The 23,644-nt window shown below is 50.5% G+C and overlaps 2 protein-coding genes across 2 annotated transcripts in view; one reads left to right on the forward strand and one right to left on the reverse strand.

Annotated features, from left to right (window-relative positions):
* Positions 1 to 1,206: 1,206 nt before the first annotated feature.
* Positions 1,207 to 1,537, forward strand: CTXN1 (cortexin 1). Its single transcript, XM_035120839.3, has one exon. It carries the CDS (start codon positions 1,283 to 1,285, stop codon positions 1,535 to 1,537), a length of 255 nt encoding a protein of 84 aa, XP_034976730.1. The 5' UTR covers positions 1,207 to 1,282.
* A 9,090-nt stretch (positions 1,538 to 10,627) lies between these two features.
* Positions 10,628 to 23,644, reverse strand: part of FBN3 (fibrillin 3) — a 161,109-nt gene continuing 148,092 nt past the window's right edge. The window contains exons 62-65 of the mRNA XM_088673016.1: positions 21,274 to 21,393; positions 19,090 to 19,321; positions 17,174 to 17,345; positions 10,628 to 15,470 (exon numbers count right to left, since the gene is read on the reverse strand). Coding sequence (XP_088529142.1) covers positions 15,096 to 15,470; positions 17,174 to 17,345; positions 19,090 to 19,321; positions 21,274 to 21,393 — 899 coding nt within the window. The 3' untranslated portion in view covers positions 10,628 to 15,095. The remainder of the gene's footprint in view (positions 15,471 to 17,173; positions 17,346 to 19,089; positions 19,322 to 21,273; positions 21,394 to 23,644) is intronic.

Genomic DNA, 23,644 nt, shown 5'->3' on the forward strand with positions numbered 1-23,644 from the left:
GAGACGCTCCTTCAGGGATACTGGGGGGAGGCCATTTAGGGCTTTAAAGGTCAGCAGCAACACTTTGAATTGTGCTGGGAAATGTACCGGGAGCCAAGGTAGGTCTTTCAGAACCGGTGTTATATGGTTTCTGCGGCCACTCCCAGTCACCAGTCTAGCTGCTGCATTCTGGATTAGTTGTTGTTTGCGGGTCACCTTCAAAGGTAGCTCCACATAGAGCGCATGGAAGTAGTCCAACCGGGAGATAACCAGAGCATGCACCACTCTGGCGAGACAGTCTGCAGGCAGGGAGGGTCTCAGCCTGCATACCAGATGGAGCTGGTGGACAGCTGCCCTGGACACAGAATTGACCTGCGCCTCCATGGACAGCTGTGGATTCAAAATGACCCCCAGACTGCACACCTAGTCCTTCAGGGGCACAGTTACGGTGTCTTACAACCCATTCATTGTTTCTTTTGCAGCCTTTCAGCCTGACAACGATGTTGTACTAATGCTGGAGAGGAAGGGATTGGATCCAGTAATTTTTTCTCCGGTTCTAGAGTTGCCAGCCTCCTGGAACTGCAACTGGAAGGTATGGGGGCATGCAATCTCCCCTCACCCCCCCTCTCTCTGCTTTCCTCCTCCTCTTTCTTTTGATATTGCGGAAATTTTAAGAAATCAACTTATTTCTCTTAACGGTTTGACTGGGCATAAGCCAGGATTTTTGTTAGGCGGGGCAGGTTTTTGTTCGGGGGGACGGGACAGGACAGAACCCCAGATTTGTATTGATTTGTATTGATATTGATGAATTGGGGGGGGGCAGCTAAAGCATCCAGGACAGATGGCCATCCAACCTCTGCTTAGAAACCCCCAAGGAAGGAGAGTCTACCGCCTTCCAGTCAGAAAGTTTTTTCCTGATGTTTAGTCGGAATCTCCTTTCTTGTGACTTAAAGCCCCGGGTTCGAATCCCTCCCCCCCCAGAGCAGGAGAAGACAAGCTTGCTCCCTCTTTTCCGTGTGACACCCCTTGAGATATTTGAAGATGGCCGTCCCATTTCCTCACAGGCAGACCCCCCCGCCCACTCCATCCCCCAAAGGAGAGTCTCCCCGATGATCACAAGTTATAACTCTTCTTTCCGCAGGCGACTGGGGTGTTTGGTCAGCTGCGTGGCATCGTCATGGAGTAGATCTCTGGAAAGGAAGCTCCCTGCGCGCCCCCCCCAATCACACACACACACACGACCGTGGAAGATGCTTGCTCCCTGACTCAACCCCTGGCGAGGAGTTTTCATCGTGCTGCTGGGATGGAGAACGCCTCGACGCTGGATTACGAGCTCCTGTCCCCGGGGCGAGTGGAGCCGGTCCCCAGCCCCTTTGGGATGGACGCGGAACAAAAGACAGTCTTTGCCTTCGTCATCCTCCTGCTGGCGTTCTTGGTGATGCTGATGGTCCGCTGCTTCCGCATCCTGCTAGACCCTTACAGCCGGATGCCCGCTTCATCCTGGACCGACCACAAGGAGGGGCTGGAGAGGGGGCAGTTTGATTATGCCCTGGTATAAGCTCGGGCAGCGCCTGATGCCCGAAAGGGGGAAACCCTTGTCATCTTCGGACGCAGGGTTTCCTGGGGAAGCGAAGTCGCTGTTCTCAAGGGATGTGGGTGGGCGGTGGGGGTTTTTATTTGAGTGCAGGCAGGGATGGAGGGGGGACGGACGTTTTCTGTTTCGCGAGGTCGTGGGCAAACACGGGAGGGTGCCCATTTCAAACACGGCATCCGCCGAGATCCTCAGTGCAGGTGAAGTAAATGCTAAACCGCACAGTTTAGAGAGCCAGTGTGAGTGTAGTGGTTAAGAGCGGCAGACTCGTAATCTGGGGAACCGGGCTTGCGTCTCCGCTCCTCCACATGCAGCTGCTGGGTGACCTTGGGCTAGTCACACTTCTCTGAAGTCTCTCAGCCTCACCTCACAGAGTGTCTGTTGTGGGGGAGGAAGGGAAAGGAGAATGTTAGCCGCTTTGAGACTCCTTCGGGTAGTGATAAAGCGGGATATCAAATCCAAACTCTTCTTCTTCTTCAGTTTCGGGATGAACTGAAAAGTGCTCCGATCCAAATCGGGGAGGGTGGCGGTGGAAATTGGTTCGGGATTTTCTTTGAAATCCGCTTCGCCTGAGAATCTTAGATCTGATCCAACTCCTTGCCCGTTTTCTGTGTCTCTGGACGGGGGAAGAGGCAGGTGTCCCCTTTGTTGTGACTTGAAATGTCTTGTGTCTTGGGGGGTGGGGGATTGTAGGGGTGTGGGGGTGAGCAAAGGGTGGGGAAATGCCATGGGGTTCCGCCGAATGCATGTTTCAGCAGCGAGGGGCAGAGGAGAGCTCTGGGGTCTCGAGAGAGGAAGGGCGTCAAAGAAAGCTAAATTGGTGGAAGAGAGCTGCCATTCTGCCTCCCAAGGGGCATTTTGGTCAAAATGGAAACAAAGGTAGCCGGCAATCTAGTGTGAACATCCAAACCCTCTAACATTTCTCTGATAAAAATAGGGATCTCCTATTCAACAACAACAACAACAACAATAATACAGTGGTACCTTGGTTCTCAAACTTAATCCGTTCCAGAAGTCCGTTCCAAAACCCAAGCGTTCCCAAACCAAGGCGCGCTTTCCCATAGAAAGGAATGCAAAACGGATTAATCCCTTCCAGACTTTTAAAAACAACCCCTAAAACATCAATTTAACATGAATTTTACTATCCAACGAGACCATTGATCCATAAAATGAAAGCAGTAATCAATGTACTGTATGAGAAAAGAAATAAGACAGTATTGTAGATGAAAAAAGTTAAAATTATTATTATTTTCTTACCTGCACTGATTATAGTTATTTTTTGGATGGGGGGCTTTTATCCATTTCCGCAGTCACACAATCAATTAATCAGTAGCTGAACTGGATTCCACAGCGTCACAAAAACAAAACCGCAAAATAAATATCAAAACCAAAAGCGCCAAACTTAATCTGTTCCAGAAGTCCGTTTGACTTCCGAAATGTTCGGAAACCAAGGCATGGCTTCTGATTGGTGCAGGCGCCCTGGAAACAATAGCCGACAGCTGCATCGGATGTTCAGCTTCCGAAAAACGTTCAAAAACTAGAACAGTTACTTCTGGGTTTTCGGCGTTTGAGAACCAAGGCGTTTAAGAACCACTGTATTATTATTTATGCTTCCCTTCAGATGTCTTCTTAAAGTTGTCAAGTTCCTCATCTCCTTGGTTCGGGGGTCACATAACTCCATACACTCCAACATTTCTCTGATGGAAATAGGGATGTCCTAAGGGAAAGCTGGACACTCTGGGATCAATCCCAGCCAATATGTTGCGCCATCCCTTTTTACAAAACGAGTGTGTGGGTCCGCAGTTCGAATTTAACCTTGGCCCAAAGCTCACCTGGCGGCATTAGCTGAGCCTCTTCTCCCTGTTGTCTCTTTAGGATTCTGTCCAGCCTTTGGGAAGCTGTTGTCAAGGTTACCGAGATGATGCCAAGGGAAACAATTACATGTTTTTGCGTTACCCCTTTCAAAGCTAAGCTTTGGGTCTGAATATGGGTGTTTTGCGTTGTGCCGAGAGGCTGAAAACGCTGTCTTAATTGTGCGCTTTTGAGTCTTTCCACGTCGTGGTGAAGTTTTTGATCTGTGCTTATTTGGTGTTGTGGGGGGACGGGGACACTCTGCACATGCTCAGAGGCACCACGGTTTTCCACTGTTGCTTTCCAGGTACCAAATTCCAGCACTGAAAAGAACAAAGTCTTAGGAACCATTCATTTGGGTACTTGGTGAACTGATGGTTGGTTTCTTGGTTTTTTGTTAGTAGAGTAGCAAAATGCCAAGTGGGGAAGAGCTGGGGGGAGGGGAGGGGAGGGGATGGGGGCATAGCTGCCAAGTCTCCCGTTTTCCCCGGGAAATCCCCGTTTTTCCAGCTGTTCCTAGCTGAAAAAACGGATTTTTTTTGTTTTTCCCCGGTTTATTCTGGCACGGTGGCCATTTTGGAACTGGGCGGAGCATGCTCAGAAGTGACTTTTTATGCTGCTCTGCCCAGTTCCAAAATGGCTGCAGTGTGACTTCTGGCGCGGTGGCCATTTTGGAACTGGGCAGAGCAGCATCAAAAGTCACTTCTGAGCATGCTCCGCCCAGTTCCAAAATGGCGGCAGCGCTACTACCGGTGTCTGCTATTTCCGGCCCGGTCCCTTATTTCTCTGACAGCAACTTGGCAGGTATGGATGGGGGGAGTAAGAGAAAAACCCCTATGGAAAAGGGGATTCAGGTAGGATACTTCAGGCTTGTCCCGGGTCTGATTCCCAGAGGCTGGCATATTAACAATGCAATCCTTTGCATCTTTTCTCAGGCGTAAAAGACTCTGATTACAACAGGGGTCAGCAACCTTTTTCAGCCGTGGGGCCGGTTCACGATCCCTCAGACCATGTGGTGGGCCGTACTATATATATATTTTTTCTTTGGGGGGGGGGGAATGAACGAATTCCTATGCCCCACAATTAACCCAGAGATGCATTTGAAATAAAAGGACACCTTCTACTCATGTAAAAACATGCTGATTCCCGGACCGTCCGCGGGCCGGATTGAGAAGGCGATTGGGCCGCATCCGGCCCCCGGGCCTTTAGTTTGCCTACCGATGGATTACAGTACAGTATATGGTATATCCACCTTGTGATTGTCTATCCAAGGTTTTGCTTTATTTTTTTAGAAATAGCATTAGTGGTGCAATCTGGGGAGGGGTCACCGTGTGTGGAATGAGGTGGGATCTCACCCTTCCCACCGAAAACCTCCCCCGAACCTACTTTTTAGCTCCCCCGTGGTGCAAACCGGGTCTTGCATCTTGGAGAAAAAGCGAGGTTAAAACGTACTAATAATTAAACGCACGTTGAAAAGTGAGGTGGTTGGGGGGTGGGAAGCAACCCGGGGGGGACAATTTACTGACATGTGTTTGTTTGGTCCTCCAATGTCCGGTAGCATTTTTACCCTTGTGTAAGTGTGCCTAGGATTGCAGCAGATCCGGTCAGTTAAAACCTCCCCGTCTGTTGATTCCCAGCATGTGGAGATGGTCGGAAAGTGGCTTTCACAATAGCAGCGGGTTGAAATATATAATGCCATGTTCAAATATATAAAAGGATGTCATATAGAGGAGGGAGAAAGGTTGTTTTCTGTTGCTCCAGAGAAGCGGACACGGAGCAATGGATTCAAACTACAAGAAAGAAGATTCCACCTAAACATTAGGAAGAACTTGTGGTCTCTTCCAACTCTACGATTCTATGATTCTATGAAACGAGGCCCCGGATTTAATCTGGAGGGTGTTTTTTTTAAATAAACAAACAATTGTGATTAAAAAAATAAAACAAAAGAGGTAATCCACTTGGAGGAATTGCACAAAGCCCTATGGGGTTGGTAGGGCGGAAGGCGGGGAGCCAAACAGCAGGTGGCGCTAGAGCCCACATGAGTTTCGGGTTTTTTTGCCATCTCTTCCTCCTCCCTCTTGAGGTCTGCAGAAGACAGAGGTATTGGAAGAGGAAGCTGGCGTTGCAGGTTAGGAAGGAAGGTTGGCCGAGTCTACTGGACACAATGGGACATTTGACGGAGAATTGTCGGCCGAGTTTTCTGGGGTATGTGTGTGTGTGTGTTGCTTTTTTTGTCCATGCAATGGGAGGAGGCGATTAGCGTTGGGTGGGTGGGTAAATGAGAAAATGAAGGGTGGGGGCCAGGGAGGGATCTGCAGTGCATGGGGCTCAGGAAGGACGTGCCAAACGGTTTGGGGTGTGGGCAATCATTGGTTTGTTTGTGTGTTTATTGGGGTGGGTGCTTGGGGCGGGGGTGGGGGTGGAGCAGCAACGATGCAGAGTGAGAGCTAGAGAGGAAAATATGGGTCAGCTAGATCTCGGGGTGGGGGGTGGGGTGGGATCCACTAGGACAGGGGTGGCCAACTTCCAAGCGACTGCGATCTACTCACAGAGTTCAAAACTGGCAGTGATCTACCCCCTTTTGGGGGGGTTCAGGTCAAAGTTGAGCTTTTTTTTAGGAAGGAAAGCCCTGTTTTGGGGGTTCACGTAAAAGTTGTTGAGCTTCTTTAGAAAGGAGGAAAGCGACATTGAGCTTTTCTTTTAGGAAGGAAAGCCCTATTTTTGGTGGTTCAGGTCATTTTAGGGGTGCAGGGCAAAGGTGTTGAGATTTTTTTTAGGGGAGCCAAAGTTTGTTTAGCTTTTTTGGGGGGGAGCCACTGATCTACCGGTGATCTACCACAGACGTCCAGTGATCTACCGGTAGATCACGATCTACCTGTTGGACATGCCTGCACTAGGACATAGCACAGGGGTCAGCAAACCTTTTCAGCAGGGGGCCAGTCCACTGTCCCTCAGACCTTGTGGGGACCGGGCTATATTTTGAAGGGGGGGGGGATGAACGAATTCCTATGCCCCACAAATAACCCAGAGATGCATTTTAAATAAAAGGACACATTCTGCTCATGTAAAAACACGACGATTCCCGGACCATCCGCGGGCCGGATTGAGAAGGCGATTGGGCCGGATCTGGCCCCCGGGTCTTAGTTTGCCTACACTTGCCATAGCAGGTGCAAAGTGAGCAGTGGGGCATGTTGGGCTGAAAGGGCCTTTGGTCTGATCCTGTTCTTTGTTTAGCATTCACTCCCCCATAGTGGCCAGCCAGTTGAGGGCAACTGGTCCTGAGAGGGATAGGCTAAGACACTGGTCCATGTATCAGTGGGCGAAAGAATCCCTACGGACACTGCTGGTTGGTGTACGCCAAGGATGGAAATAATAATAATAATAATAATAATAATAATAATAATAATAATAATAATAATAATTTATTACTTAAACTCTGCCCATCTGGCCGGGCCTCCACAGCCACTCTGGGAGGCTCCCAACAGAATATTAAAAACACAATAAAACCTAATATAAAAATCCTTCCAGTAGCACCTTAGAGACCAACTAAGTTTGTCATAGGTATGAGCTTTCGTGTGCATGCACACTTCTTCAGATATCTATGGCATACGAAAGCTCATACCTATGACAAACTTAGTTGGTCTCTAAGGTGCTACTGGAAGGATTTTTTTTTTATTTTTTATTTTGACTGCATCGGACCAACACGGCTACCTACCTGTAAACAATAAAACCTCAAACAGCCTTCAGGTGTCTTCTAAGAGGCCAAATAGTTGATTATCTCCTTATCTCTGAGGAGAGCGCGTTCCACAGGGCAGGTGCCACTACCGAGAAGACCCTCTGCTTGGTTCCCTATAACCTCACTTCCCGCAGGGAGGGAACCGCCAGAAGGCCCTCGGAGCAGGACCTCAGTGTCCAGGCTGAATAATGGGGGTGGAGATGCTCCTTCAGCTCCCGTTTAGGGCTTTCAAGGTCAGCACCAACACTTTGAATTGTGCTCGGAAAGATACTGGGAGCCAATGGAGGTCTTTCAAGACCGGTGTTATGTGGTCTCGTCGGCCACTCCCAGTCACCAGTCTAGCTGCCGCATTCTGGATTAGTTGTAGTTTCCGGGTCACCTTCAAAGGTAGCCCCACATAGAGCGCATTGCAGTAGTCCAAGCGGGAGATTACCAGAGCATGCACCACTCTGGCGAGACAGTCTGCGGGTAGGGAGGGTCTCATCCTGCGTACCAGATGGAGCTGAGAGACAGCTGCCCTGGACACAGAATTGACCTGTGCCTCCATGGACAGCTTTGAGTCCAAAATGATGGAGGATCTGTGGCACTCCAGACCTGGATGGACTACAACTCCCATCCTCCTTGACCATTGGCTGGATGCTGGGAGTTGTAGTGCAGCCACCCCCGGAAGGTGCCATGCTGGCTGCCCCCGGTGTATCTTGACGGATGATCCGGAATGGTCCGTGCTGCTATAAAGCCACTTCTTGTATGTCTCTGCTTAAGCGCTATTCAGAAGACCGAATTTAGGAAGTGGAGAAAAGACAAGTATTCCATTTGGTTCTGGCTCTCCAAATAAAACAAAATCCTACTTTGCACCCGAAACTAGGAATGTCTCAGTCTCCTGATCGTGCTGTGAGGTGGCCCCTGTCTCCCATCTTTCTCCTCCACTGGTAACTCTTGTCCCAACCAGCTTGCTTTTGCGTCGACCCTGATATGTCATGTGTGATTCATTCTCTTGGTGTCCAGGCAGTCCAAACCGTCTCTGCTTCCTGGGCTTGGGGAGGGTGTGTGTTGGGGGGGGGAGACCTCTTGCCCCAGCGAAATCCATCTTGGAACATGAGCCGTAGGGGTGGTTAGAGAGAAGCCTCTGTCGGCCAGAGTCTTACACAAGCAGAATGGGAAAAAAGAAGTTGTCTCCGTAAAAGAGGAAGGACTTTTAAAACTAACGGATTACAGTCATACCTTGGATCCCGAATGCCTTGGCACTCAGATGTTTTGGCTCCCGAACGCTGCAAACCTGGAAGTGAGTGTTCCGGTTTGTGAACGTTCCTTGGAACACAAATGTACAGTGTGGCTTCCGATTGGCTGCAGGAGCTTCCTGCAGCCAATCGGAAGCCGCGCTTTGGTTTCCGAACGTTTTGGAAGTTGAACAGACTTCCGGAACGGCTTCCAAGGTACGGCTGTATTGGAAATGGCAAAGGTGATAGCAAAAGAAGAGGTCAAGCGGCGAATTTTATACTGAAGAATGAGACCCTTGTTTGTTTGGAAAATATCCTATGTTAAATGGAATCACGGGCAGGATTAAAATACTGTACGAGCAGCGGAAGAAATAGGATTATAATTGTAACGAAGGAATTGCGGAACAGACGAAAGTACAATGCAGCGTGGAAGGGGGAAATGGAAACACCGTGGAAGAAAGGCCAGTGTTTCAATGGGTACTTAAATTTGAGGTTCATTTGTTTAAGAAATGGTGAAGCACAATAAAAATTGAATTGGGGGAAAAGAAAGGAGGGCTGGGAGGGAAGATGAGCCATAGGCATGGTTAGGGAGTAGATTCCTCCGGTGGTGGCAGAAAACTGGGCCAGGGCTGTGGAAGGGAGGTAGGTTAGTATCCTGCAAACGCCCCTTCCCGAGGGGCTCTGGAAAGAATTGTGCAGGCCACAGTTCACCTTTGAGGCAGAGTTTGGGCCTCTTCTGTGCTGTGTGCTGGGGAACAGGGAGCTCTTTCTATAAGAAGGGTACCAGCACCTCTTTCGCCATGAAATAAAGCTGCCTTTTGTTGCGAAAGCTGCCTGTCGCCTCCTCTTTAATCTCCCCACACCCTGCCTTTGCTGAGATATTTTACGCCTGCGCTCCTGTGGATACGTGCAATGTTTCGAAAGGGCTCTGGTGCACTGTCTCTCTGCCCCCCCCATTAAAAAATTGGCAAATATGACAGAAAAACAATAGAGGTGGATACACGGGGAATGCTACTGCCAGCTTGCAGTAACCAGAATAATCCTTCTTTGAAATATATAGAGATGCGAATGGGATTGATGATTTGTAAGACACACACCGCTATCGGAAACTGGACTTGGGAGGAAGTTCTGGCCTGGTACAGGCTGGGTTTTCGCTTGCTCCCTCCTGAACCCGTTGGGTCGAGCTTGGGAGATGTCAACATTCCCAAACACAGCAGCGGCTCCAGTATCGGAAAGAGGGGGTTCTTGCAGAACGAGCGACATGTGGTCGCTGGGAGGGGGAAGCAGAGGTTTGGGAACGAGCAATGAGTGAGATGGGCTCCATGCTTAGTCTGCCCAGCGAGGAGCTTAATCAGGCATCGGCCCTCCAGCTGTTTGGGGACTACAATTCCCATCATCCCATACCACTGGTCCTGTTAGCTAGGGATGATGGGAGTTGTAGTCCCAAAACATCTGGAGGGCCGAGTTTGCCTGTGCCTGCTTTTAATGGTTAGGCTGGATGTGCAGAGGGCCGGCCCTACGGCAAAGCTGGGTGGTGCCTCTATGACGTCCAGCAGCCGCGTAAGAAGCGGGCATTCAACAGATGCCGCTGCTGCTCTTACCGGCTCTGCAGAAAGTGGAAGCAGCACCTGTTGGTTTGCTCCACAAAGGCACCGGGAAAGGGAGCTTGGCGGCATGCAAAGTGTCTCTGTTGCAACACACACACACACACACGCATATTCAGGTAGGGCGCGGGCGGGGCGCCGGAGGGATCTTCGCACCACGACGCCAGATATGCTTAAGACGGCCCTGGGTGTGCAAAAACAAACTGGCGCCCCAAATGGCCCCCTGACCTACTAAGCTCAGGGTGTGTGTGAAATTTTCTGGTATTGACCTGGAAGATGGTGAAAGCTTGTTTTCTGCTGCTCCAGAGGGTAGGACTTGAACCCGTGGCTTCGCCTCACAAGAAAGGAGGGGCCTAAACATCAGGAAGAACTTTCCGATGGTAAGACAGGGGAACGGTCTCCATCGGGAAAGGGTCGACTCTCCTTCCTTGGAGGTCTTTAAGCAGAGTTTGGATGGCCGCCTGTCATGTATGATCTAGCCAAGATTTCCCCATTGCGGGGGGTTGGACTAGATGACCCTTGGTGCCCTTTCCCCAATTCTAGGATTCTATGAAATTGATGGCAGCTAAGCAAGAGCATGGACTGGACCCCCCCGTTTTAAGAGATGGCAGGTCCAAGCGTTTGGGAAACAAGGAGAACGCCACAGACCTTTAACCCAAAATAACTTTATTGCTGCCGTCGCTCATGATACAAAATGAAAAAGGTCGGCCCCCCATGCGGCCGGGTCTCGGTCTCAGTGCCGTGTGCGGCCGACACCCCCCGCCCCCCCTTCCGCAAACAGGCCGCCGGTGCACGGAAGGAAAGTCGCGGCTGTGGTGCGAAGGAGCTACGGACCGCAGCTCTGCACATGCAAACGCGGGCCCCTTGGCTAATGGATCATCATCATCAATAATAATAATAATAATATTAATAAGAATCGGGGGGAGGGGAAAGCACCATTTGGCAAAACCAAAAAAAAAGTATGGTAGACGAAATGAGGCAGGAAAGACGTTCTGGTTATGAGAGAGGATGCCGTCTTGAGACATTTGGCTTGGGGCGCCTCCCGAACCCCGCTGTGGGCTGCAGTGGGGGGGGGGGCGCTGAGCAGGGGAGGTCCAGGGGTTTCAAGTTTTAAAGGAGCCCAAGTCCACCTCCTGACACCCATATTTTTAAAACAACAACAAGGGGAGGCAAGGATCCAGAGCGGAACCGGCACTGGCCAGTCCACCCCCCCAGCCGCCTCCTAGGAGATTCGCCCCTCCTATAACGCCCCAGCTTCGCTCAGTTACAAAAGGGATGGATCCACCTGTCAACTTCAGTCCCCCTCTCTCTTCCCCCCCCCAATCTTAAATTCAGGTCTCCACATTTCCGCAGCCATTTGCAACTTTCTTTCTTTTTTTAAAAAGCCCCCTTGTGAAAACTCGCCAGCATTTCGGTGCGAATTTCTCCGAAGGCACCTAGCTTTGCCCGTCGTTTTGATCAACAGGCACATTTTCGAAAGCGCTTCCGCTTAATGTGAAGTGGGTTGGGTTTTTTTTTGGCTGTTTCCAACTAATCATGTGCATGTTCACACATACGATTTGTCGGGAGAACAGCTGCAAAATTCGGAGAAGTGCAGATTTCAAAGGATGACCCTGTTTCAGTTCACGTTATTGGTGCTCGTTAAGATGCAAACTGAATTGAAATTCCTCTGCTACCCCACATCCCTAGGACCTGTGCGGACCTTAGGAGACCCAAAGGAGGGAAGGCAGAAGTGATAATTGAAGAGGGAGCCGGGGAAAAAGAAAACCTGAGCAAGATTTCACCCCTGGAACTCCGAAGCTGAGAACGGCCACTGCTTCAGGCCTGGTTTTTACGGCAATGGAGTAAAATAGCTCCAGTATTGCCATGGCAAAACCTAGAGCAGGGTTCTCTCAGCCTTGCCCCCACACCCCCAAATCCACGCAGACTGACGTGGTGGGGGGCTTTCGTGAATGAATCGATTCACATTTGTGTGCCCCCTGCCATCGCTGTGTGGCAGCCTTTATTCTTACCCATTATTCTGCCAAGGCACATTGAGGTTTCTGAGGCATCGGAGGGAGATTCTTGTTGGAAGAGGAGGAGGAGAAATCCACCCCCCCCCAAATTAAAAATATAGCTGCATGAGAAGATGGTGCCACCATTTGGCACTTCCGGGTAACGCCTGAGTCTGTCGGTCTCTACCCAGGAGGTCTGTGTTGGGCACAAGCATGTCAAGGGCTACGGGTGGGGTCCAGAGGCCTCGCGGGTGGGGTGGTGGTCTTCTGACCCCCCTTGGAGCCACGTTTCCCACTACAAATGCCGTAACCCTGCTCTGAAGCAGGTGGCTAGCAGCTGGGCCGCAGGGAGGGACGCTGGCAGTAGGTGGCGCCAGAGGCAGAGCCCATGAGAGGTGAAGCCAAGCCCCGGCAGGCAGCGAGGAGGCAGGCAAGTTGAGGCTGGCTGGGGGCGGACAGAGGTTGGCGGAGCAGCCTCCCCCCCCCCCCGGTTGCTCAGATGCACGTACACCATGTGAGTGTTTTTGAGACCCTCCTTCCTTATATTAGGCCGCTCTTGCTAGTTTCTCATTGGGTGTGCTTGCAGGTAAGCCTTAAGGAGGCCCCATCACACGGAAGGGTTCAGGTCAGCTTTATTCAATTCTGGTGCCCCGTAGATGTTTCGGACTACAACTCCCAGGAGTTGTGGTGCAAGACGTCCGGCGGCAGCAGCAGCAGCGGCGAGGTCACCTTTGCACCATGCGCTCAAAGCGCACTCAAAGCGCACTTCCGAGAATCCTGGGAACTGTAGCTCACCCCTCACAGAGCCTCGATTCCCAGCACCCTCAACTCACTACAGTTCCTAGGATTCTCTCTGTGTGTTTTAAGTGTGTTTTGGATGGGGCGAGTGTGACCAGAGTCACAAAATAAGATTTAAGCCCTGTGCGAGAGGTTGCTTGAGGCTGGGATGGCTCAGTTGGCAGAGCACAAGGCTCTTCATCTCAGGGTCGTGGGTTCGAGTCCTACCTTGGGCAAAAGATTCCTGCCTCCTTGCAGGGGGTTGGACTAGATGACCCTGAGGGTTCCCTTCCAACTCTACAATTCTAGGATTCTTTGACTTTCCGGGGGCCTAATTCACGTTTCACCGCAACCACAGGGGAGTACAATAATGCCGGCCTACTTTAGAGCTTTAACTGAGATAACGTACGTGAAGCACCTTGAAAGCCCGCTTCCCCTGTCTAAATGCAAAAAATAATAATTATTTGTAGATGGTTTCTGGGTGCCCAGGAATGCTCCTGATGAGGGCCTGCCCCTGCTCAAAGCGTTGTCTGGCTCAGTTGGTTAGACCTTGGTGCTAATAATGCCAAGGTTGCAGGTTCGATCCCCACATGGATATTCCTGCATTGCAGGGGGGTTGGCCTAGATCAGGCATGGCCAAACTTGGCCCTCCAGCTGTTTTGGGACTACAGCTCCCATCATCCCTAGCTAACAGGACCAGTGGTCAGGGATGATGAGAACTGTAGTCCCCAAACAGCTGGAGGACCAAGTTTGGCCATGCCTGGCCTAGATCAGTGTTTCCCAACCTTGGGTCTCCAGCTGCTTTTGGACTACAGTTCCCATCATTCCTGACCACTGGTCTTGCTAGCTAAGGATGATGGGAGTTGTAGTGCAAAAACAGCTGGAGACCCAAGGTTGGGAAACACTGGCCTAGATGATCCTCAGAGCTCCTCCCAACTTACGATCTATGGATTCTGCTCCCTTGTTTCCACCCAGGACACAATGGCTATATGATTTCTTTCCCCCCATCTGGATTTCGACAGATCCCTGATAACTTCTACCCAAGCCCATCAAGGCCGGGGAGCGGAGAATACAGTGGTACCTCTACTTATGAATGTTTCTACTTATGAATGGAGCTCCGTCCGCCATCTTGGATGTGGTTTAGATAGGATTTTTTCTACTTACGAATTTTTAGATAGGGTTGCTTCTACTTACAAATTTTTTCTCCCAATGCATTCCTATGGGATTCAACTTACAATTTTTTTCGACTTACAAATGCGCATTCGGAACGCATTAAATTCGTAAGTAGAGGTACCACTGTATTAACTTCTCTCTGCTGCGTATTAAACTCCCTCAATTTAGGGGCCTGGTGTGACTCTCGCTCACGGGTGTGTCACATTTTCAAACTTGTCCCTACCACGCAAGAACAACTTGCCACCCCATTGGTCCCCTGTTTGCCACCTCTTCCCTTTCCGCAGAGGCTTGAGCACATCCCTTCCTGCGGAGGTAACGAGACAGTGGTTCCCCTTGCTGCGCAACGCACATCGCTGCTGTTCAATTAACTGTAGTGCATGCCAGCCCTGCGGGGGTGACGCAGACCATGTGCCTAACACTTAAGAGCAGCTGCGTTAGGTCCAGTTAGGTTTAAAGCAGGCAATATACAGTGCGGAGGGAAGGAGAGTAGCTAGACTGGCTCTCAACAACTGGCCCTCGCCCGGGTACATGACTCCAAGATGCAAGGGAAAGCGGCAGCTCTGCTTCTTCGCTTTGGTCCCCGTTAGCGGCGCAGTGCACTTCAATGCTGTCCAAGTAACTCTAGTGCACTTTGGAGGACCCTGCAGAGGTTGGATCTGATGCAGGCCTGGCTGCTTTCCCCCCAACCGTTGCCGACAGGCAAAGTACCCGCACACAGAACCCAGGAGTCCAGTGTAATATCGAACCGGACGCACAGTGGAGACCGGGAGCTGCCCTGCCCTTCTGGCGTGAAGGGACGTAAATAAGTCCTCAGTGCTTGCAGAGGAGGGCCACTGGGATGCCAAGATAAGGGGTGAAACCAGAGGGGACCCAAGGCGAGCAGTGGGGGGCTGTACTGCTGCTGTTCCCCGGAGGCTGCAGGCAAGGCGGAGGCTGCCTTCCGTGGGGCAGGAGGTGGTGGCAGGGGCAAGAACAGCCCTCTGAAAAATGTTTTTGTTTTGGAGAACAGGATTCGTTGTGGTCCAGATCTGGGGCTGCTCTGAAGCCCTTCCACCACGGCAGCAAGTGGGGGGGGGGGAACCGGCGCAAGGGGGCGAGGTGCGGATTTCTCCCGGGGTGTGTCGTTGGTGGTGCAAAGCCTGAGCCCTTGGCTTCGTTGGTGTCTCTCGGGGGTTAAAAGAGGCGGAGCTGCAACCTCATTTTGAGGGCCTCGCCCAGCTCCCCGGCAAGGTAGTCGTGATCCTTCAGGGCTTCCAAGTGCTGCAGTTCGCGCTTGCGGTAAAGCGGGACGCTGACAATCTCCAGCTGGTAGGTGCCAGGGGGTGCCCGCTTGCGCGCCAAGTGCAGGAAGCTGAGACCGTCTTGCTGGTGGATGTGGAAGTGGCCCGCCTCGTTCCCCTGGGTGATGACGTAGCGGACGTGGTTCTCCAGCGGCACCACGGCCGGCAGCAGCTCCAGGATGTGCTCCTTGTGGCCCAGGCCGGAGAGGTTGAGAGCCACCACCACCGGCGAGGCCACGTCGATGCTGGCCAAGCTCACGCCCGGTTTCTGCACAGTTAGGGGAGGGAGGAAAGGGAGGAGGAGAGAGGTCAGAGGTGGGCCAGGGAGGGGCTATTGATTCCATGAAGTTCATGCAGCGCTCGTTTGTAGAAAAGCCTTGAAACCATTTGCGGAGAAGATGAAGCAATGACGTTACCGCAACCGCAATTATTTTCAATGTTTACTTTTGAAAAGAGCCGGCAACATTCCCGAATTGCCAGGCGCCAGAGAATCGGCTGCCTCTCCCATGCTTCTATCACTGTGCCATTGAGAGCATGCTCACTTATGGGTTATGCGTGTGGTACAGAAGATGTACTTCCCAGGATAGGATAGGGTTGTGCAGAATTATTCAAACAGCAGAGAGCATTATTGGCTGCTCACTCACCACCTTAGAACAAATCTATACCACCAGGTGCCACAGAAAAGCACTAGACATATCAAGAGATCCATCGCATCCTGGTCACCATTTCTGCGAGCTCCTGCCATCGGGACGGAGATACAGGAAAATGCAGACAAGAACGAGCCGTTTCAAGAACAGTTTCTTCTCTAGAGCAATTTCGGCCTTAAATGGAAAGTCTGGACTTTGAAGTCATCTTATTTTTACTTGTCATTTCGTATTGCATTGTTTAATTAATGTTTTGTAGTTATTTTAAATTTATGTGGAATGCCTTATCTGAGTGGATGGGAGCAGCCGAGTAATTTCGTTGTTCCCGCAGGGGGGCAATGACAATAAAGATTATCTTATCTTATCTTATCATCTTATCTTATCTTATATCTTATCTTATCTTAATATAATCACAGTGAGAGAACAAGGAACACAACTCCTAGAATGGCGGTGCTCCCAATTAAGGATACCACCCCCTTCTGTCCCTATGAATCTACGTCACTTCTACGTCTTGTAACTGAGTTTGTTCCCTCTGTGTTCTGTTCTACCACTTTCTGAGCTCTCAGTGACTTTGGATAAGGGGGATGAATGCTGTCCTGAGACTGTGAATCTGTTAACCCTCTCTCTCCCAGCTTCTGCCTTTGTCCTCCTGCTGCTGGGAAGATTCAGGATCCAGATCAGGAGGAAGGGGAGGCCTCCATCATTCCTCCTCAGTGCAGCCCTCCTCAGCACGGTCCCTGACAAGGTCAGAGTGGAGCTATTTATTTCATAAAGTTCACGCAGTCCTCAGTTGTAGAAAAGCCTTGAAGCGGTTTGTGGAAAAGATAAAGCCGTGAAGCGATCGCAACCGTAATCTTTTCAATCTTTACAGTCCTGAATGGCAGAAATCTGACATGACACATTCCAGAAGGAGACAGCTTTTATGCACCCAGTTGCTTCGAACTGCATGATATTAATACAGCGGTACCTCGGTTTTCAAGCGTCTTGGAAGGCGAACGCCGAAAACCTGGAAACAACTGCTTCGGTTTTCGAATGCTTTTTGGAAGTCGAAAGTGCCACGTGGCTTCCATATTGAGTTTTCCGTAAGTAAATGCTTCCGGAAGTCAATGCTTCTGTTTTCGAACGTTTTGGAAGTCGAATGGTCTTCCGGAACGGATTACGTTTGAAAACCGAGGTACCGCTGTATCTGCAATATTCCTCGGGCGCCAGTTCCACTTTGGAAGTGAGAGCAGGTGAATTTGGGAAGGCCAGTCCCAAGAGCACCTGTGCTTGGCTACAAGGTGTCCCATCTCTCTCCCTCCACCTGCCACCTCCCCCCCCCCCATACCTGGTGCTCGTTGGTGCCGTTGACGCTCCGCCGGTGCCGTCCTCTCTTGGGGTAGCCGTTGATCTTGCACTCATAACAGGCTTCGGGCGACAACAGATTCTCCTCGTCTTCCTCCTCCAGGGGCGCTGGGAGATAGGCCTCTTTGCCAAATCCCAGCCCCGATACACAGTGCCTGCGGTTCAAAAAGCAAGCAGAGAAGGGATTGTCAGAGACTCGCACTCGCTTCTGTCTTTCCAAACTGTGCTTTTCCAAACAGCGAGGCGGTCCCACCATTTAAAGTAAGGGCAAGTTGACAGGGTGTCACTCTTTTGAGAAACTGTGCATTAAGCAGCTTCTCTTCCCCTGGCAATTGTCAGCCGGGGTCACCCCGGGGGTGTCCCAGAAAGGCCTGCAAATATTTGGATAGAAAACACCGAAGTTGCAAGGTAGCAGAAGGCAGGCTGGGCTTTCCCACTGAAATCAGGGCAGCCAGAAGTAGTGCATAAACCAGAAGTGAATGTAAAACGAAAGTGAAACTAAACCGATGCCTATGAAACAGATGTTGAAATGTTTTCCAGGCTAAACATGCCCAGCTCCTTGAACGGTTCCTCATAAGGCTTGGTTTCCAGGCCACAAGCTGAACATGAGTCCACAGGGTGATGAAGCAGCAAAAAAGGCTAATGCTGTTCTAGGCTGCATCAACACAAGTATAGTGTCCAGACGTAATAGTCCCGCTCTGTACTGCCATAGTCAGACCCTGCCTGGAGTCCTGTGTCCAGTTCTGGGCATCACAATTTAAAAAGGATATTGACAAACTGGAAGGTGTGCAGAGGAGGGCGATCAGGGTGATCCAGGGTCTGGAAACCAAGCCCATAGTCTCCCGTTTTCCCTTGGAAAACCCCCTTTTTACTTACCTTTTCCCGGTGGTCCCCCGTATCACTTCGTCTCCCGTTTTTCTCCGTTATTTTCTCCTGCCGGCGGCCATTTTTTTTCTTTCCGATTTGCCCTTCTATGGGCACCAAAAATGGCCGCTGCCAGCTTCAAAAGTCGCATCTACGCATGTCTGGAAGTGCATAGACGTGACTTCCGGTGTTCGTGGCGGCCATTTTGGTGCCCATAGATGGGCGGAGTGACACCGAAAGTTGCGTCGGCGCACTTCCTGACATGCGTACAGGCGACGTTCGAAGCCAGCGACGGCCATTTTGGGTGCCCATAGAAGGGCAAAGCGACACCGGAAGTTACATCGACGTAACTTCCGGTGTCAAATGGCTGCCGGTCCCGGATTCTGCAGTCCGGAACTTGGAAGGTAAGCAAGCCTGATGAGGAACGGTTGAAGGATCTGGGTATGTTTAGCCTGAAGAAGAGGAGACTGAGAGGAGACAGGAGAGCCATCTCCCAATATCTCAAGGGCTGTCCCACGGAAGAGGGAGCAAGCTTGTTTTCTCCTGAGGGTGCGACCTGAAGCAATGGATTCAATGGTAAGGAAGGAGATGAAGGCTAAACTTCAGGAAGAACTTTCTGACAGCAAGTGGAACAACCTGCCTTGAAAGCCAGTGGACTCTCCTTCCTTGGAGGCTTTCAAGCATTGCAGGGGGTTGGACTGGATGACCCTTGGGGTCCCTTCCAATTCGGCAATTCTATGATTCTAGGCCCACTTCGGTTCCTGCCCCCCTTTCCCCAAACCACTTCAGCTCCCATCATCCATGTCCCTTGGGGGTTCCCCAGTGGGTGCAACCCCAACTCCCCTTCGCCCGGCCCATGCCTGACATTGACCTTCGATCATTGTATGACGGAGCTCATTGCAAGATCCCTCGGCCCTCCATTTGGAGGGGCTCAGGTGGGAGGAAACCAAATTCAGCCCCTGCCCACAGGCACAGACTTGTGGGTCCCACCGTTTTGCCCCGTGAATCAGAGGCTGCCGGTGTTGCTGAACTCACCCCTGCCCTGCCCGGAAGTACCCGGTTGGGCACCCGCACAAGTAGCCGCCTTCTGTGTTGGAGCAGCCGTAGCTGCAGGGGCTCCCGCCCGCGGCGCATTCGTTCACATCCTGGCAGCCCCCGAAGCTCTGGTCAAAGTCGAAGCCGGACGGGCAGATGCACTTGAAGCTCCCCAGGGTGTTGTAGCAGGAAGCTGAGCCGCAGGTCGTGGAGCTGGAGCACTCGTTCTCGTCTGGGGCCAAAAGGGTGGTTATACGGCTGGTTATAGAAGGGCTGCTGCGCGCGGGGGGGGGGGGGGCAGGACAAGTCCATAGCTGCCAAGTCTCCCGTTGAAAAATCCGGGATCAGCAGCAGCACTGCACCGGAAGTCGTTTCTACGCATGTCTGGACATGCGTAGAAGCAACTTCCTGTGCCGCTCTGCCCGATTTCCAGTGCCCAGACACGGGCAGAGCGGCACCCGAAATCGGTTCTGCGCATGTCCAGACATGCGCAGAAGGAGCCTCCCTGGCAGGTAGGAAATCGGGGGATTTACAGGATTTTTTTTCTATTTGGGATAACAGCGGGAAATGGATTAAAATCCGGGGGTTTCCCGCGAAAAACGGGAGACTTGGCAGCTATTGACAAGTTCCAGCCCCTTGACCCACGACCTTCTGGAAGGGCTGGCCCACACATCAGACGGACCACCAAGGCATCTGCCTTTGGGGTTGGAAGCCAAGGGGCGCCATCAGAGAAGTGGCGGCTAATGGACGAAACCTGGCCAGAACCTGGAAGTCGCTGCCACAAGGCTTCGGTAGGGGCGGCACCTTCCCGTTTTGCCTCAGGCGGCGAAACCGGTTGGGCAGCCCCTGCTTTCTGCACACCAAGCAGGTGCTCTCTGATAACACTAATGCTACTGCTACAATTTTTTTTAATGTTTCATGGTTTATTATGTTTTTGTTTATGCTGGAAGCCACATATCAGCGTGGGAGAGACTATGGAAGGTTTGGCATTTAATGCATGCTATACTTTGAAAGAGAGCTAGATGAAAATGATATTTAGGTGGTACTTAACACCACTTGAACTTGCAAAAATATCAAAAAAATTCCAAACCCATGCTGGAATATTATAATAATAATAATAATAATAATAATAATAATAATAATAATAATTGTTGTTGTTGTTGTTGTTTTATTTTTAAACAAAACAACAACAAACACCAGAACAACTATTATTATTATTATTATTATTATTATTATTATTATTATTATTATGCTTATGTTTAGTATGTTTATTATAAAAAAAATTCATTCCAGTAGCGCCTTAGAGACCAACTAAGTTTGTCATAGGTATGAGCTTTCGTGTGCATGCACACTTCTTCAGATACACTGAAACAGAAGTCACCAGACCCTTATGTATAGTCAGAGGGTGGGTGGGGATATTACTCAGAAGGGTGGTGGGAATGGGTGATTGGCTGATAGGAGTGGTAAACCTGTTGATGACTGTTAACGACTGCAATTGGTCTTGCAGGAAAAAGCAAGGGCTGAGGTGCTAAAGAAAGCTTGATCATGTATAATGAGATAAGAATCCAGTGTCCTAATTCAGACCAGGTCTCTCCATGGTTTTTTAAGTTTGGTAATAAGTTGCAATTCAGCAACTTCTCTATCCAGTCTATTTCTGAAATTCTTTTGTAATAAGACAGCTTCTTTGAGATCTTGTATAGAATGTCCTGGGAGATTGAAGTGTTCTCCTACCGGTTTCTCTGTCTTGTGATTCCTGTAACTATGTTTATTATGTTGTGTGTTATTATTATTAGTACCCTGCCCAGCCGACTGGATTGCCCCAGCCACTCTGGGTTGCTCCCAACACATATAAAAAACACCAAACTTATAAAACTTCCCTATACAGGGCTGCCTTCAGAAGTCTTCTAAGAGGTCAAAGAGTTGCTTATCTCCTTGACATCTGGTGGGAGGGCGTTCCGCAGGGTGGGCACCACCACCGAGAAGGCCGTCCGCCTGGTCCCCTGTAATTTTACTTCTTACAATGGGGGGAACTGCCAGAAGGCCCTCGGAGCTGGACCTCCGTGTCCGGGCAGAACGATGAGGGTGGAGACGCTCCTTCAGGTCTACGGGGCCGAGGCCATTTAGGGCTTTCAAGGTGTGTTGAGCCTTCCTCCCTTTCCAGCCAGCCCCCAGTGGTTCACTTACCTACACACTGGTTCCACTGATAATGTTGGACGTATCCCTGGGGGCAGCCGCAGCGGTACCCTCCCAGGACATTCTGGCACCCATGTTGGCACCGGTGGTTCCCGTCACATTCGTCAACATCTGCGCACCGAGAAAGGAGGGGGAAATAATGTTTTAGGTGGGGGAAATCATAGACTCATAGGCCTGTAAAGGTAAAGGTAAAGGGCCCCCTGACCGTTAGGTCCAGTCGCAGACGACTCTGGGGTTGCGGTGTTCATCTCGCTTTACTGGCCGAGGGAGCCGGTGTACAGCTTCTGGGTCATGTGGCCAGCATGACTAAGCCGCCTCTGGCGAACCAGAGCAGTGCATGGAAACACTGTTAGCCTTCCCGCCAAAGCGGCACCTATTTATCTACTTGCACCTTGATGTGCTTTCGAACTGCTAGGTTGGCAGGAGGAGGGACCGAACAACGGGAGCTCACCCTGTTGCGGGGATTCGAACAGCCGACCTTCTGATCGGCAAGCCCTAGGCTCTGTGGTTTAACCCACAGCGCCACCTGCGTCCAAATAGGCCTGTACCGGTCGCTTTAAAACAACCATTGGAGTGCTGATTGGTGGGACATTCCAGCCATTGAGGAAGAAGTCACGCAGCACGCGGTTAACCTGTGGAACCCACCGTGGCAGGAAGGGATGGAGACTACTCGCCAACTGCCCCCCTTTTGTCCTGAATTTCCAGCTCCACTGGATGGTCCCTATTATTATGACAGAGGGAGAACATCTCTGGTGACTTCCAGCCTGCCTGTGTTTTCAGGTGCGATTTGGTCGCAAAGTCAGGTTGTACAATTTTCAGCGGCCTGGCAGTCTCACGCAAAAAGGGCCCCCAGATCATTCTGATCTATGCTTCTTCTACACTTTGATACCTTCTCTGAGACCACCAGAACAGTGGCTTCACCTGTGTTCAAAGGTCTGATTTTGAAACGAGATGGTTGCAAAACCACGAGAAATTACCGTATTTTCCCGAGTATAAGACACCCCCTATTTTTGGGGACTCCAAATTAAGAAAACACCCCTCAGCACTACCCGTGTATAAGATGAGCCCCCCTTTAAACCTAACTTTGGGGTAAAAAAAAAACCCTAGTCTTATACACAGAAAAATACAGTAATTTCTAAATCGTATAAGCTGCTGTTCGAATGGGAACCAAAACATGAGATGGTCAGCAATGATACATTGGGCCAAAGACAATGCAGAGATGACCGCGGGGGAGAGACTACAGAGGGTTTGGCGCTTACTGCATGTTATACTTTGAAAGAGAGCTAGGTGAATATGATACTGTATTTAGGTGGTACTTAACACCGCTTAAACTAGTCAAAATGTATAAAAATGTTCCAAACACATGCTGGAAATGACAACAGGAAGGAAGGATCATTTAATCACATGTCAAAAGGCAAAGGGCTTTTGGGAAAGGATCTATAATGAATTGAAAAGGATGCTTAAATTGATACCCGAAGCCTTTTTAACTAGGAATAATGGGGACAGAGGTTCCGAGAAAGCAGTCCAACCTCGGTTTATACAGTCCAACCTCGGTTGTCGAACGTAATCCGTTCCGGAAGCCCCTTCGGCTTCTGAAACATTTGGCAACCGAGGCGTGGCTTCCGATTGGTTGCAAGAGCTTCCAGCACTCAAGTGGAAGCCGCATCGGACGTTTGGCTTCCGAAAAATGTTCGAAAACCGGAGCATTTACTTCTGGGTTTCCGGCATTTGGGAGCCGAAACATTCCAAAACAGAGGTGTTCGGTGAACCGAGGTTTGACTGTATACGCAACAACAGCAGCTAGAATTGTTTTTGCACAGAAGTGGAAAGATTACCAGCGAAGGAGGAATGGCTTATGAAACTGATGGGATGGTGAACTAGGAGGACATAATGACGAAATGTTTAAGGAAGAATGCAGACTGCCAATGGATTATCTATCAAATTCTCACCCATATATGAAGCCGCAGGCAGGATTTGAAATATAAGCAGTGTTTTGACTTCCGGGTCGACTGTGGACAATGATGGGCGGCGGAGACTACTCACTCCGAGTGGCCCGATTGCTGCGAGGAGACGGGAAGGGAGCACGGGCAGAGCCCGAAGGAAAAGTTCGGGTTCCCAAGGATCCAGCATTGTCAAAGGACGCTCTCTACGAGCTCCCAAAGGTTCGGAGGGAGCCGAGATCGAGCACAGACACACGGCACAATCGAGACTCGCAACAAACTACCTCAAGTGCCGCCATCAAAGCAGCGACTTCGCCAAAATAAAAGGTAAAAATTTAAATAATCAAGAATAAATTAATTGGATCTACATCAAAGGGTGGGAAAAGCCCCCCCCCCCAGGAGTGTTTTACTGAGAGGTTTAG

This window comes from Zootoca vivipara, chromosome 6, assembly GCF_965207765.1.
Source record: "Zootoca vivipara chromosome 6, rZooViv2.hap1.1, whole genome shotgun sequence".
In the NCBI taxonomy this organism is placed as follows: domain Eukaryota; kingdom Metazoa; phylum Chordata; class Lepidosauria; order Squamata; family Lacertidae; genus Zootoca; species Zootoca vivipara.

Bases quoted from the DNA above. Each gene is read 5' to 3' on its own strand.
- CTXN1 (XM_035120839.3), top strand. From the start codon at position 1,283: ATGGAGAACGCCTCGACGCTGGATTACGAGCTCCTGTCCCCGGGGCGA.